The sequence below is a fragment of the Elephantulus edwardii genome, unplaced genomic scaffold (genome assembly GCF_000299155.1).
Source record: "Elephantulus edwardii isolate Elephantulus edwardi_28Jun2011 unplaced genomic scaffold, EleEdw1.0 scaffold00106, whole genome shotgun sequence".
Taxonomy (NCBI): domain Eukaryota; kingdom Metazoa; phylum Chordata; class Mammalia; order Macroscelidea; family Macroscelididae; genus Elephantulus; species Elephantulus edwardii.
The window spans coordinates 11,335,529-11,352,521 of NW_006399856.1; the positions used below are offsets into that span (position 1 = coordinate 11,335,529).

The 16,993-nt window shown below is 40.4% G+C and overlaps 1 protein-coding gene across 1 annotated transcript in view; it reads right to left on the minus strand.

The window, feature by feature from the left end:
• The window catches only part of UNC80 (unc-80 homolog (C. elegans)), a 295,977-nt gene that overhangs the window by 105,416 nt on the left and 173,568 nt on the right, over positions 1-16,993 (minus strand). Inside the window, exons 26-29 of the mRNA XM_006891958.1 lie at positions 15,218-15,383; positions 10,228-10,431; positions 8,157-8,257; positions 1,060-1,260 (exon numbers count right to left, since the gene is read on the minus strand). Of these exons, the coding sequence (XP_006892020.1) occupies positions 1,060-1,260; positions 8,157-8,257; positions 10,228-10,431; positions 15,218-15,383 (672 nt within the window). The remainder of the gene's footprint in view (positions 1-1,059; positions 1,261-8,156; positions 8,258-10,227; positions 10,432-15,217; positions 15,384-16,993) is intronic.

The following is a 16,993-nucleotide window of genomic DNA, read 5'->3' on the forward strand; positions in this document are numbered from 1 at the left end:
ATACCATTTGACCCAGCAATTCCATTACTGGGAATATACCCCAAAGAGACCATAACTGCCACCCAAGCAGATATATGCACACCCATGTTTATTACAGCTTTGTTCACAATAGCAAGGAGTTGGAAACAATCCAAGTGCTCATCAACAAATGAATGTCTAGAGAAGCTTTGGTATATTCACATAATGGAATGTTATGCTGCACTGAAAAGCAAGGAACTCATTAATTATTATACAAAGTGGGTGACCCCGGTGGACATTATGCTGAGTGAAGTATCTCGGTGACAGAAGGACAAATGCTGCATAGTGCCACTGTTGTAAAGCAGGACTGACATTGGGGTGGGGGTGGGGACTGAGGAAAGAGGGGATAAATAATGTATTGAAACTAAAATAAAAACTGCATTGAAACAGATGAGGGAGATAACTGCTCAATAGGGATATATAATTAGGTATTATTGCCATGACAGGAGTTCAGAATGAAGGCTGCATAGTGGAGTGGACTTGGGGGGAGGGATTGTATAACAATGAAAGAACTTTTTTTTTTTTTACTTTTGAAAGAGAAGATTGAATTGCGGGGAAGGGTGGGCAGGGAGAAAAGTGCAACAGTGAGTGAATGGAAACCCTAAGTCTCTGTAAACTGTAATTAAAATTAATTTAAAAAAATCAAAACAAAAAAGGACACTGTGTGATTACATTAGACCTATGAGCCCAAAATAATCTCGTCACCTCAAAATCCTTAATCACATTTGCAAAATTCCCCATGCCCCATAAATTAATATCTTGACAAGTTTTAAGGATTTACAACATAAACATCTTTGAGGGGGTATTCTTCTGTTTACTCCAATCCTGTGATCCATATTTCTTTGTAAAGACAAAACCTGGGTAAAGATTCAATATCTGCTCATAAACATGAAGTCACAGTGTTGGCTCTATTTTTTTTTTTTTTTTTATGGTCCCATAGACCTGTAGTTGGGTTTTCACAACCACATTTTCATGAAACACTTATTTCTAGGGAAATGCCTTTGGGAAGCCACAGTCCCTGCCAATCGGCGGTCCACTCACCTCCTTCTGCTTCTTGCCCCGCAAAGCCACCGTGGTGGTGGTGTTGCTTTCCCGGAGCGAGTCCACGGTGTCCCCATAGAGCAGCTTGATGGCCCTGACCAGCCGGGCACAGGAGCGGCTGTGGTGCAGGTAGCAGTGTGGATGGCAGTAGTCAACGTGCGTACAGATGAAGCTTTGTTGATTGCACAGCAAGATCATGACCTAGAACACAGACATCACTGAGCCTCAACCAGGCAACCAGTGGAGACAGACACAGATGACTAACAGACGGTGGCAAGAAGACGGCAAGCCAGAGTGAGACCTTCCTTGATGGGTCTTGAAATCCCAGTAACCCAGCAATTCCCATTACAGAACAGAGAGTGGCAAATCTTTTATCCACTTGGCCTCTTTTTGCCCCTTTCTGAATTAATGCTTGGCTTTAAATATCTTTCAAACACTAGAAGTTTAAAGGTTCATGAAGAACTATAAGCAAATACGGTAGAGGGTTTCCAAGTATTTCAAATAGAGATTCTGAACTTACATACACGTTTTGCTTGTTTGTTTTTACCTCGTATTTTGTGAAGGAGCCAGAACATAAATGTTTTGGACTGGCCTCTGGCAGCTGTGGGATGCCTTTCTTTATCTCCAGTCCTCCTACCTGAGACTTGAGAATATTTCTGCATCTTCCATCCTGGCCTGTCACCTTCTAATGGGACCTGAACTCCACTAGAAAGACTTGTTTTATCTACAAAGCGATTTTTTTTTCCCTCTGCCTTTTGCTCCACTCTAGGCCCTTACTTATGAGTTGATGGATCTCAAATTCTCACAACTCCTACTTTTCCAGTTGAAATTCCAGAGAAAGTTGCTATTTATTTGAAGGACATGATTATTAGAAGATAAACAGTAGGGAAAGATAGTGAGGTCCTTGACTTGGTACCTCCTTATGCTGCCTTTTTTAAAAAGCGGGGGTGTAGACAGAGATACGAGACTAGTCAGTCAACTGTTCAGAGAGAAATCTTCCTACTGCCTCCATTCCTCCTGAAACTGGTTTTTATCTCAGTCCCTGCCTGGGACTGTGTATGATGGAAGATACAAAGCGAGCCTAAATGACAACAGTCAAGCGTACCTTTCAGGAAGGGGGCCATATATTTATTTCCTTATGACAGTGTTGGGTTTTCCCCCTCATCTTGATGTTTTTCCAAATTGAACTGTACATTTAGGAGAGGGGGGGGAATTTTTTATGTTTTACTTACTTGGTTATTATTATTGATTTCCCCCTTTGTTATTAATTTTGATGAAAGTTTACAGAGACTTAGGGTTTCCATTCATTCATTGTCGTACTTTTCTCCTGCCCACCTGCTCCCTGTCCCCAATTCACTCTTCTCCTTGAAAAGTAAAAGAAAAACTCTTTCATTGTTATGCAATCCCTCTCCCCCCAAGTCCACTCCACTATGCAGCCTTCACTCTGGACTCCTGTCATGACAATAATTCTCAGTCATATATCCCTTTTAAACATTTATCTCCCTCATCTGTTTCAATGCATACATCATTCCTCCCCTTTTCTGTCTTCCCTCAACCCTGATGTCAGTCCCATTCGTTTTACAACAGTGGCCCTCTGCAGTATTTGTCCTTTTGTGACCAAGATATTTCATTGTGCATAATTGCCGCCAGGCCAACTACAGCTCCCAGCAGTCCTGTGAACAACAGATCTGAACCTTGCCCTGTCCTGCACCATTGTCCCAATCTCTTCCAGGCTCACATCCACTGTTTGCAGTCCCTGTGTCAACCCGTCTCATGGAGGAGATTTTTTTGACCTTCTATTTTTCCCAGTGTGATCTCTCTTTCCAAAGATTAGCCCCTTCTGACAACATGCTCAAAATATGTGCGATGAAGTATCACAAACTTTGCCTCTGTTGAGCATGCTGGTTACATGTACTTTCACAAAGACAGTGAGGTCTTGCTTACTCTAAGACAACAAAACCAAGACCAGTAACCATTTATACACCCTGGGCAAACTTAGCTACCAGTCTCTTGTACTCTTCAATATTTTCAGCAAATGAACTATTTGAACTGAACAGCCAGACCTCTCTCAAGACTCAGAGAGTTCTGGTGGCAGGGTGGGAAGAAGTTGTACTGTAATACCAAAGACACAAGATTCAGATTCATCAGCTGCTCTTTGGGAGAAGGATGGTCAGTCTTCTCCTGTGTGATGATTTGCTGTCTCTGAAAACCCACTGGAGGGTCAGCTATGGGTTAAGTTCAGACTCAACAGCACACAACAACTCAAGATTCACTGGCAAGAACAGATATTTCTGTTTCTCTTGTGAGGTAGGGCATATTTTAGAACAATAAAAAGTTCTTCGTTTTCAAACTTGGCTGATCAAGAAAACTACCAAAGGAAGAGTAAACAAATATACAGATAAACTTATTAGTCTTTACCTCAAGAAATTCTGCTTTAGTAGTTCTGGGAGGCCTGGGGCCTAGTGGCAAGAAGCTGTGCTGCTATCCCAAAAGCATGCAGTTCAAGGCCACCAGCTTCTACACAGGAGGCTGACTAATCTCCTCTCATGCACTTAACTGCCCCTAAAACCCACTAGAGGGTTAGCTATTGGTCAGTTCTGACTAGAAGATACACAAGTACAACAACAACAGTTCTGGGAGTAAAGATGTCTTTGAAACGTATTCTTTTAAAACAGTGTCCATGGTCCTCAATGTGTTCATACCTATTTGTAACCTCTGCCGTTGAGAATTAGCTGTTATAGTAGATTGTTTCTGATAAGTAGAATATGACAAAAGAGATGGGCCATCGCTTCCATGGTGAGGTCGTATAACAACATCTTCTGTCTTGGTAACAAACGCGTTCCTTTGCTAGCGTTAATGAAGCATACTGCCATGTTGGCAAGATGTACACAGCGAGTCAATGAAGTGGCATCTGGCCAGCACTCAGGCAGGAACTGAGCCATGCAGTCCTGCAGCCCGAGGACCTGACATACTGCCAGTGCGCTCTTTAGTGTGGAAGTACATTCATCCTCAGCAAACTTTCAGATGAAACCCCACCTGATCGGATATATCAGTTACAATCTTGTGAGCCACCCTGATGCAAGGCATCAAGCAAGCGATGCTCAAATTCTTGACCCAAAGAAACTGTGAGATAATAAATGCATCTTGTTTGCAGTGGTGAGGTTTGTATTGATTTGTTACACAGCAATAACTAACTAACTAATATATTACCCTTCCAATCATAAAGAAACTGTTTATGTGAACAACCAGTAGAGACAAAGAAAAGATACTACATAAATGCAGAAGACAGCTGATGAGGCAGTCAGGACACCAAGAGCAGATGTGGAGAGCAGGGACATGGGAGGGTGCACAGCAAGAGCACATGTCCCCTTCTTCCTTCCTGAGGCATTTGCTACTTCTGTGTAGGAGGACATGAAGCCAGGCAGAGCTTCAGGCAACATCATCCCACTGTCCACCATCAATCTCAAGGGGACAGTTTTCCCTTTTAGGCATCTGCTGATTGAGTGGCACAGGGCGAGAGACTAGAGAGCCGAATGGAAACCAGCTGACAAGCAGAACGGAGACTTTTGGCACCTTTGTTGTGTTAGAGAAACAAAAATTGGAGTTTCTGGACTATCAAGAATGAGGGGCTGGAGGACATATGGTAGATACTAACTGGGATAGAACCAGAAACCGTCTAAGACTCAAATCAGCTTTGCTCTGATTGAGGTAAGGTCATCTACTTGTTTGTTGTCACTCAGATGGGTATGACAAATCCTCTCTGGAGAGAGATAACATCACTCATGCCTACTAAAGCTTTCTTCAGCATGACTAGTAGTTAATTAAGTTGAAAGACATCTTGATGGGCAGGCTGAAGAGAAGTAATAAGAATTAGAACAAGTGATTAAAATATAGAGGTGAAAGAGCTATTGGAGTTACTGATGATGGAGTTGAAAATGAATGTGACTAATTTTGAATTACAAATTCAATATGTTGTCATTGTTTTTATGTGCCATAGAGTCACCTGTGACTCATAGAGACCCTACGTACAACAGCCCTAAACTCTGCCGTATCCTGTGCCAATTGCACTGTCTCTGACACACTTACCCCCATTACCCCAGTTACTGAATCAGTCCATCTCATTGAGGGTCTTCCTCTCCTGTGCTGTCCCTACACACTTCCCTCTCCAAGCATGACGTCCCTCTCCAAGGACTGGTTCCACCTTGCAACATGTCCAAAGCATGTCAGAATAAGTTTCAGAATCCTTGCCTCCAAGGAGCAGCCCGGCTTTACCCTCTCCAGGACAAACCCGTTCGTTTTCTTAGCAGTCCATGGTATAGTCAATATTCTTCTCCAACACCACAGCTCAAAGGCATCAATTCTCCTTCTATCATCCCTAGTCATTGTCCAGCTCTCTGATGCATATGTTGTTGCTGTTATGTGCCGTCGAGCTGTTTGCGACTCATAGCGACCCTATATGTACAACAGCCTTAAACCCTGCTCTATCCTGTGCCAATCACATTGCCTCTGACACACCCATCCTGATTACCCCAGCCACTGAATCAATCCACCTCATAGAGGGTCTTCCCCTCCTGCGCTGTCCCTCTACCCTACCAAGCATGATGTCCCTCTCCAAGGACCTGTCTCTCCTTACAACATACCCAAAGTATGTCAAACGAAGCCCCAAAATCCTTGCCTCCAAAGAGTAGCCTAGTTTAACCCTCTCTAGGATGAATCTGTTTGTTTTCTTGGCAGTCCATGGTACAGTCAATACTCTTCTCCAACACCACAGCTCAAAGGCATCAATTCTCCTTCCATCCTCCCTAGTCATTGTCCAACTCTCTGATGCATAACAAGTGATTGCAAAAACCATGGCCTGTATCAGACGGACCTTAGTCTCCAGAGAGTTGCTCTTGAGTACTTTAGAGAGGTCCCTAACAGTAGACTTTCCCATCTCAATACGTTTTTTGATTTCCTGGCTGCTGGTGCCAAGAGTGTTGACCGTGGAGCCGAGCAAACCGAAGCTATAAACAATCTCAATCTCTTCGCCATCCATCCTGATGCTACCGATTGGTCCAGTGGTGAGAATCTTTGTCTTCTTGACACTGAGTTTAGTCAAATATATCTTTAAAAATACTTTAAATCAATAATTTGATATATTGTTGTTGTTATGTGCTATTGAGCTCTGAACCCTACCCTATCTTGAGCCAATTTCATTGTCTCTGACACACCTACCCTATTATCCCAGTCACTGAGTCAATCAAGAATTTGATACAGTATGTGACATATAATATGAACACATGATATGTCAAAGCTCATGAGACTTAGCTAAAACTGGTTCTGGAGGTTGTTTATTTATTACTGCAAATGATAATGTTAGAGAAGTGACTAGAAATTAAGTATCCATCTAAAAAAATTAGGAAAAGTGAAAAACAAAACCCAGAGAACATGAAAAAATAAATATAATTACAGAAAGTAGTGAAATAAAAAGTCCAACATTAAAAAAACCAAAGCAAAAGCTGATTCTTTGAAAGACAAATACGGTTGACAGACTCCTAAGACTAAGTAAATAAAAAAGAGAAGGCAGAGAACCTCAGTTTCATAAATGACAATAAACACAGCACAGTAGATGCCACAGACTTTAAAATTATCTTCAGAGATTATTAGAAAAAACTTTTGGTCAATGAACTTAACATTACAAGTTAAATTAATATATTGCTATTAAAAATAAATTTATCTGAATTACTTTAAGAAGAAAGAAAAAAATCAGAAAGGTGTTAACTCAGTTGTATAAATTGAATCTGTGATTAGGAATATTTCCACAAAGAACTTTTTAGGCCTTCCCCAGTCAATTTATCCAAACCCAAACATTTAAAGAAGAAATGATGTTACCTTTAAATGAACTACTAGACATATGGGCTGGTACACTGAAAACTGAAAATCATTGTTAGGATAATTGAAAAAGGACTGAAATAAGTAGAAGGGCTTATATTAATAGCGTTTTAGATCATTCTATAAATGAGAAGATTAAATATTATAAAGACGTCAGTATCTCCCAAACTGATATATGCATTCGGTGCAGACATGCTTTGGAAGCTTTTTCATGGAAATGGACAAGGTGGTTCTAAATAGAAATTTAAAAAAAAATCAAGAGTAGACAAATAATGTATGGTGGTGGAAGTGAGAGCGACATTTACTTTTAGAGGATGATAGTGATTGGCAGAGGGCAAGGGTAGGGCTCCTGATAATGTTTTTCACGGCCGGGTGGTAGTCACACACGGATGTTCACTTCGTGAAAATTTATTGAGATACTAAAATAGGTTTTGTATGCTTTCCAGTATGTAGGTCAGACTAAACTAAACTGAAAATTAGATACCTCAGGGATTGTCCTGATCAGCCAGTTCTGATAACTACTGCCATAGAGAAGGCACAGACTTATGTAAGCAATTATTTTACCCCGAGGAACACTGTGAACCAGTTATTCCTTATCTGTTATTTCCAGAAAGTCAGATTAAAATGAGAGTGGATGATGACAGTCCATATCTAAGATCAGTGATGATAGACGTAACCCACTAAAGGGCCATCTAGGCTCTTCTCCTTTTCTTTATTTTTCCTCCTCCCTCATGCCCATCTCAAAACTTGAACTCTAAGTTTCCTTGGGGTCTTCTCTGGCCTGAGTCCTTGGAATAGCCCTTTGTTAGATAATACTCATAATTCTAACATCACAGTGTCCTGGCTTCCTGTTTGATCTACGGGAGCCTCAAGACCGTGACCATAACTTGCTCTCAGTGTTTATAGTATATAATCCACTGATTTGCCATTGATTTGATTTCAAGTCAGGCTGTCTTGACCACCAATTTGGTATAACCCATGGCTTTCTCTTGACTGACGGGGACCCTCAAGTTAGTCATAACCATAGGTCCTGGGTACTTAGCTGAACCAGATTAAAGCAGAATACGTGCCTTAGTAAGTGTTGAGAGATTCTGCTGATACATACATTGGTTTTGGAGACAAAATTGGACTGATGGTGCTAGTATAATCTTTAATCAACCCTTCACAGATCTCCTCTGATAACAACATAAATTGATCTCAGAATGCTTTCTGAGTTTCTTACTTACATGAAGCCATGACATGTTTCTGTGGTAATTTTCCTCTGTGCCTGCATTACTCATCCCCTCTGGCTCAATGCTGGGCTCACTTGCACTCCAAGGACTCCCTTCTTCAAAAGAAACAAACAAACAAAAAGAGCAAGAATGTTTTCATTGTTCAGCTTCTTTGGAGGGTACACTGGTGTGGTGCAGTTGTCCATGCTTTTGAATCCTAGTGCAGACTACCATGGCCCAGTGGGTTACAGGGCACAGCAATGGCTTTACTAGAAAATACTCAAAGGAGCTGCCACATGTCGAACTGGCAATTACAAAGCCATGAATGGCCTCTGTCATGTGGCTTCCATTCTGAGACATGGGAGCAAAGGGAAAAGGCACAGAGTCCAGTCCTTGAATTGCTGTGATGAGCATGTTATTTGTGCCCAAGTCCGTGACAGACAGACCAGACCTTGTGGGTGCAGTAAAGTAGGAGGACCGACCAACCTGCAATGGCCACACAGCTTTCTTCTGCCTCAGCTGTTGCTATGGATACAGCTAGTGCTGCCACATCACCACTCTGAACACTAACAAACTTTACTGTCAGGACCTTTTCAAAGACGGGCAGGGAACGCAGAACAATAAAGGGAATTTGAAAACAACTGTGCCCAACTGTGGCCAAGGCTCATCTTCCATTATTCTATGTGGGGAGGCACGAGGCAGACATGCCTCAAGACTGTGCTACTTAGAATACAACACAAGAGAGCTTCGCTCTCTAATCTAAAAGGTCTCATGGACCTCTTCATGTGATTAAACAGTATCTCTAGGCTGACTATTTCGATTCAGCTACTCAGTTTAGTTAAATGGATCAATTAAAATAATTAGTTGAAATAATTTTGTCCCAAACTAACTGATCTGACTGTTCCTCCCCACATTAACTCCTTAAACAAAAAATAGATTTTAAGTAATGCATAAATTAGCTCCTTTCAAAGGCAAGGGTAGATGAGTACAGAAATATTTTTACTTAAAACTGACTTTGGCTAGGTATATGCAATTCCATTTCAGCAAGCCCAATTAATCAAGGATACTTTCTCGCATGTGCTGACTGAAGGGAGAACTTCCTATTTTCCTTTTCATAGAAGGATGGGTGGTGGTGACAAGGGACGCAGAGACTATGCTCTAACTTTTAATTAATACTTCACTCTAGGCATCTGGCGAGTCCTATCTCTCTGAGTGCCCACAATCTTTCCTTGTCTGCCAGGAAGCTAGACAGGGATCCCTTAGGACTGACATCTTTGGGGATTTAGAACCTTTGGTTCCTTCAGTGACCATTTCCATTATCATTGCAGATGTATATAGATCTCATTTGCAGGTGTTTAATACATAAGAAAGTCACCCTTAATGTAGCTATAGAGTATTACCCCAATGTAGGCAATATACATTTAGAATGATTCACAATTATTAATAATCGGATAAAACATATCCCCAGAGAAGTTCAGAAATGTCACCAGATGTCAGTCTTGACCAAAGACTTGCTGAATGGTCACCAAATGGCAGTCTAGAAAATCTCTCCTCTTTAATACGTAGGTTATTTTTATTGTAAAATAAAGTCTTTAAAGTGTAGTAGAGCTTTAGCTAGCTATACTGTAAGGGAGATGTGGTGGGTTTCTTTGTTTTGTTTTGGTTTTTTTAATTTAAAGATTTCTGAGCCAGATGGCCAAAGATCTGGCTATCAAAACCTGTGTTTGCTCTGAAAGTGCTTTCTTTTCCCAATGTCTACTCTGTAGCCTCCCTACACATGGACAGATCTCAAGTCAACATAATTAACCTCAACGAGAAGCTCATTAAAATGTGCACTCTCAAGCACAGACCCCAGACTTTCGGAACCAGAACCAGTATTTTCACAAGACTCCCAGCACCTGTGTGCACATTTAACTGGGAGCAGTCCCTCTCTACAGGGCAGTCTGCCCTCAGAGAAGGAGTCATCTCTCCTCAGGCTCGGCCCTACATCCGTCTGTGCATCAGGAGGTGGACGTCAGCTATGTCGGGACTCGGGCCCTGCCTTCCTACCCCCCACGTCCCTGCACACCCCACTCCTCTCTGTTACCTAGGTCAGTGACAGTGTCCCTGCTCTGGGACAGCTGCAGCTCCTCAGCCTCAGACTCTGAGTCCTGCCGTGATAACTTGCTGCTCTTTAAGCTGCCGACTCGGCGGATGCTGGACAAGGAACCCCCCTTCTTCACCTGGAAACTGCGGGTTCCTTTAATCTGGAGCAGGCGGGAACCTCCTATCCTGATCTTCCTGCTGAGAACTGTATTAAAAGAATAAAATAGGGCTTTCCCCCTTTAGTTCCCCACCCAATGTTAGATCCAGGCTCTCCCCACTTGTCCCTGACCAGCCTCCTCTCCGGTGGCCTGGACGAGCAGCTTTCTGGACAAGGAGCTCTTCCTGAGTGCCCAGTCCTGCAGGCTTTGCTAGGCCAGCAGGAGGCTGGGGTTTGCCAGGAGCGGCTGGTGTAACTTCTTTCTCAGACACATAGCTCATCAGTGCCTGCTCTCTATGGCCCAGGGTTCACAAGCATGGGTGTTCGCCTGCATTGGCAGAAGCTAGGGCTGGCGCAGTTACACATTACTGTTTTAATGAGGAGACCCAGAAACCAACTACCTTTACACTTCTTTGGAGATGGGTTTTAAAGAATTCAGTTAACTGTCATGTAAAAGCCTTAATTTTGCATTCTCTCTCTAAGGAAAAAAAACACACAAACAAAACCAAATAAGAGGCGTCTCTCTCTCCATCAGTCAATACTGTAGTCTCTTCTGCACCTCAGTGAGGGCACTAGAGAGTCTGTGTGCACTGAGGCACACTGGTGGGAGCATGAGTGTGATGTCAGTCCATTTTCAACACACCCAGTGAATTCAGAGCCTGCTCTCTCAGTCAAAAATCTGGGTGATATGTGAGCCCCAATGGGTTGCAACGCCCTGAGCCAAACAGGCAGTCCGTGGGTACCGAGCAGAACACTCATCCTTTTATTGTTCTGGGAGAAAAAGTCTTCAGTGAGAAAAAGAGAAATGATAAAAAGGAGCATGATCAAACTTGTAACTTAAAAACATCCTTATTTTAAATTGTTGAATATAATTTTTCCTTTGTAAAAAAAGGACAAGATTGTCATACATTGACTTATTAAACTCAATGCATTGCCATTAAGTCAGAGCCAACTCACAGGGACCCTCCCCTGCATTTCTGAGGCTGTAAATAGCGTGGGAGGAGATTGCCCATCTTTCTCCCATATAACTGCTGGTGATTTCAAATCACCAGAGAGGCGTGGCCTTTGGATTAGCCATGAAATTCCCTACAGACTAGGTCACCAGAGCTCCTTATTAATTTGATAAGTGTAGGATAAAGGGTCAGAGTTTACAATTCATTGTCAGGAAAGAACACAGTTACTAGTACTCTTAAATGTCTCAGTCAGAAAAATTGCATTTTGAGCTCTGATTTCTCACTCACAGAGAGTTAGTATGTGGTGGCTTTGATAGAACTCAGCTTTTTATAATGTTAATTAAATGTATACTTTTAATGCCATAAAAAGGAGCCCAGATGAATTCCTGTTGAATAGTGTGAAATACTTACTCTCTGATTTACTTTTTTTCCTTGAAAAAGACAAAATTAATCACCACAAAGCTGGCAAAGGCTTGCTGCATTTCCCTGAACACACTTGGATAAAATTCTCACAGCTGTTCTTTGCAGCAAGCTTGGATGAATTTCACAGAGACTATAAACCATAATGCTCCATATTTATTTTAGCACAAACCTCATCCATTTGCTTTTTCAATATTGTTTTTATTTGAAACTTTGATGACCTACCTGCAAGATGCTTGGTACAGAATTATTATTTTTTTTTAGTGACCGCTGATGCAGTATCACGTTTGGATTGGGAGCTAGAGAAGAAAATTAGACTGTTTCTGGCATTCATACAGGGGCACGCTCTAATATTATTTTGATGATTTTACATCTTTCAACTTATAAAAGTGGCATGATAACCCCAAATTAATGTGATCTTGAAGAAATTTAATTTGAAGATTTTTTTCTACCACTAAAGATAACTAGAAACAAAATATTTGGAAGCATCAAAAAACTAGAGTTCTAAATTCTAGCACTTATTATGAACTAGGTGACCGAGTTCAGTTCGTCTTCAGATTCCACATTTAAAAAAAAAACAAACACGAATTGAAAGTGTACAGAATGGAATGTTAACTTCTTACTTCCATGACAAGAGAGAAAACATCTCTTTTCCCTTTTCCTTCATTCCATGTTATATCCATGAGCCATGCTTTGATTCTAAACTTCAAAGCAGAGTAAGGGTTCTATTTTACAAGTCTTGCCACCTCCCTTCTGGACTAATGTAGTTACTTAACTCTTTTCTAGTTCCAAATCCCATGGCTCAATCCATTTTTAAACTGTATAAATCATATATACATTTTCTGATCAAAAGCTGCCCAAAAGTCTCCATTCGTTCTGCTCAAATTTGACCATGTCAGTGTCAGAACTTTTACCTTTGGTTACATGAAACAATAATTAGCATAATGACTGAATGAGATGCAAACAGAAGATACTAAGGATTGCCTCTTAGACTATGCTTAAAGGATGGAAGGTTCTCCTCAAATCCACTTATCTTTGTCTGAATTCCTAATAGTTGGATTTACTATTTCTTCACACTCATAAATTATTCATGATTTAACTTACTCTTTCCAGAAAAGAATCTTTTTTCACAATAAACTCAACACAGTATGAACTGGTAGGATGATTACTTGTAAGCTTAGAAGTCCTGGTAGCACAATGGTTAAGCACTCAGCTGCTATCCATAAGGCTGGCAGTTCAAACTCACCCACTGCTCTGTGGGAGAAAGATGTTGCAGTTGACTTCTATTAAGTCCTGCAGTCATGGGAATCGTATGGGTGGTAGTTCTACTCTGTCCTGTGAGGTTGCCATGAGGCAAAAGTGACTTTCCTGCAGTGGATTTGGATTTAGTTTCTGTTTGAATGCACAAAAAGTCACAGCAACAATCTAAATTTGAAATAGTATCCCTTTCCCCTGTGTTACATCTACTCTTTACAAGATTGAAAAGATTTTGTGCTTTCTCTACTATAAGGTTATTCCTCTGAGGGTTATTCATTCATTATGTTAGCTCACATTTATTGAGTCATTAGGACATTAAAAATACTTGTACGCATAAAATAGTCTTTGTTGCTACAAATGAGCTGATGTTCTTTTGATTGAAAGTTACTAGGAAAACATTTAAAGGCAGTAAAGCTTAGGAAATAATGTAAAATTAGATAGGGAAATTCACAGTTTAAAGGAGTCTCTATACTAATGAAGGATTTTTTTTTTAAAAAAAGAGTCTCTAGAGAAAATTTTAAAACTGTGCCATCTCTGCTTTTTCTCAGAGTTTGGATTTTCTATGTGCTTTCTGTCCCACGGGCTCAATGATACAAAAAACAATAGTAATGACAATCATCACTTGTTGTGCACCAACTATGCACTAGAGGCCTAAGTTGTTTTACTTGTACCGTTTAATTTAAATGTTTCAAAATCATAATGCAATAGGTGTTATTAATCCAACTTTTCCGAAACTTAGCGAAAGGTCAGGCAATGAATTACTGTTTTCAGCTATTTCTTTGCATTGTTTTTTTTAATATATTTTAGCCTATGAAACTAGGACTTATAACTGATTACATCAAAGAATCGATAGTACTAGCTGATAGTTATGACTCATTAATCATTGTCTGTGTCTCTGGAGTTCGGAAGATTTAGTAACAAACCTTGCAGAATGAGTGTCAATGACTTTAGCCCCCAGGAATCAAACAGTCAGGAAGTAAGTGTGACAGTCAGATATATTTAACAAACTTCCTAAAGCAGGGATTGATAGTAGGCTAGCTGCATGCAATTTCCAACTAATAAGTAAACTAGCACAAATAGATTTCCTCCTACAGTCATAATACAAATAGCTTTATTTCAAAGACTCATCCAAGAAATAATCTATAATAAAAAATGTGTTCTAATAACCTGCTGGCATCGAGCTGATTATTATTTAAAGTGGTCCTTCATTGGATTTCCAAGACTGTAGATCTTAATGGGAGGGGAGATTGCTTATTTTATTCCCTCGGAACAGATAGTAGATTTGAACTACTGATATTTCAGTAAGCAGTACAAAGAATATCGAATACGCTAAGAACAAATTTGTCTTGGAAGAAATGTACCCAGAGTGTTCCTTAGAAACAAGAATGATGCGACTTCCCCTCACATACTTTATACATGATATCAGGAAGGACTAGTCACTGAAAAAAAAAATTATGCAAGGAAAAACAGAGGGTCACTGAAGGAGAGGAAGACCCTCAAGACATGGACTGACACAGTAACTACAACAAGTACGGCAGTTGGTGAGGATGACACAGGATTGGGGAAGGTTGGTTCAAGATTTTGTACATACAGTTGCTACTAGTCTGAGTGAATTCAATGACACCAAACAGCAACAACATTCTAATGGCATAAAGGTCAATAATATGTAAAAAACCAACAGACATTCACGGTTTAAAATAATTAAGTTGAACTCTGAATTAAAGCTGTTTTAGAATAACCTACCTAATTAATTTAATGTATACATTTCTCCCCTTCACTTTTTGCCACCAGAACGGTATATAGCAAAACAACAGAAATACCAATTCCATCCCTCAAATAAAACAAAAATCCCAATTTCATATTAAGTTTGATTTAAAAAAAATAAGAATAAAACACAAAACTCTAAGTGAAGGACTTCATCAGAGTTGAATTTGGTGTTTTCCCTTTCCCACTGCTAAATTCACTGACAGTTAATCTCTGGTTTATGGTAAATTAGCCTCAGTGGATTATGGGATGTGCTGAAGGGGAATTGGAAGCTCAGCCTTTTTGACTACACCATCCATACTGCTCTGGGTTTCTCCTCCTTTGACACCATACAGTTGGTACATTTGGACTTCCTTTGGGCACATAGTTCCATAATTTAGATCCTATACCAGAAGTTCTGTGAGAACACTGACATCATCTTTATTATATATCTCCCATACCTTTCTTCTCCTCACCCCCTGCATCTGATTTGAGGGTGTGGCTGCTGCTGTGGAGGGAATCTTTTGAGTCTTCATTTTCATCCAGTACCCCAGCAAAGCTGATCTTCCTCTCATATCTGTGCCGGTCCAACTCAGGATCCAGACGGAGTCTGCAGCTCTCTAGATCCTGAAATGTCAGAGAGAAGTATGTGAATGCCGGCATCTTCTGCACTGAGGAAAATCTCTCTCAACACTGAATTACACACAATCTTTTCAAAAAGACCCCTGATGGCATAGTGAGTAACATGCCAGGATGCTAACCCTAAAGTCAGTAGTTCCAATCTACCAAGTGTTTCAGAGGAGATAGATAAGCAGTATCTTCCTATAAATATTTACAGTCTTGCAATTCCAATGGAAGGTCAATAGAAGTCAGAATCAACTAGACAGCAGTGCCGTTAAACAGAGGTTTCTTGTTGTGGTTAAAGAATTGGCTGTTATTTCAAAATTGCCAATGAATCCACTGTGGAGAACTAAGAGGCAGTGTGCTTCCATCAAGACCCACAGCCCTGGACTCTGATAAAGGTATCTGTCCCATCCTGTCCTTAATGAGTTGGAATAGTCTCTAAGAAAGTAGGGTATTGGGACAACTGAACAACAAAATTCCACTAGATTTAACATCAACTTTTGATCATGAAAAACTATGCTTGAATGAGTTTTATAACTCTTCCTTAGTCATACTCTTCCTATTCAACTGATTCATCTTCCACAAAAACCCAGATCTTATGCCAAATGGAGAACTAACTTCTTTACTTTCTTTTGGTCTAGCTTTGGTGACATCTTTGGCATTTGCCCATTTATTAAATAACCATGAGTATGAATGTGCTAAGTTGTTGTTGTTGTTAAGTGCCATCAAACTGTAGACAACTCATAGTGACCCTATGAATGAAAGACCTGAACACTTGTATAACTTTCATCATTTTTCCATGTTCATAGAATTTCCGAAGGCAGGCTATTTCAGAAATGGATGCCACTCCTGCCTCCAAGCTTGTTTTAATCAGGGAACTCCACCAAACACTGTCCACCTAGTAACCATTATCGCATTTGACTCATTAGTGTCACAGTGTTCAGCATCACAGCAACCATGAGTAACCTCTGTACAACAAATGGACAGACCAGTGCTATACTACTATATAAGAATGTTTGACCAAAAACAACTAAAGGCAGGCCTGAGGGCTGTATCAGAAGTGGATGCCACTCCTGCTTCCAAATGTGCTAAGTACTTCAGTAGAAATAAGAAATGGTTCTTGCTCTAAGGGAACTTAATTGCAAGTAGAGACTGAAAAGGCAAACAATGATAACATGGTGTGATAAAGTCCACTACAAAGAGACAGAGTACACCAGCTGCTATGGAGTTAGTTCTGGTTGATGACAACTGCATGGGCCTCAAAGTAGAACTGTGCTCCCTAGAATTTTCAGTGGCTGAATTTTTGGAGCTAGATCACCGAAACATGTGAATTTGAATCTCCAGTGTTTTGTTTAGCAGTCAAGTGCATTAACTGTACCACTCACAGACTTCAAGAGACAGCATAGAAGCTCAGCAATCAGACTGAAGAAGGTTTCAGGCAAAATAATAGCCTCAAAGATATCCATGCTTAAATTTTTAAAATTTGTGACTGTATTGTCTTAGATGACAAAAAAAGCTTTATGGATGTGATAGAAAATTAACCAGGAGGGTCTAATCTGATCACAAAAATTCTTCAAAATAAGCTGGGCCACTTCAGTAGACAGTGTCACAGA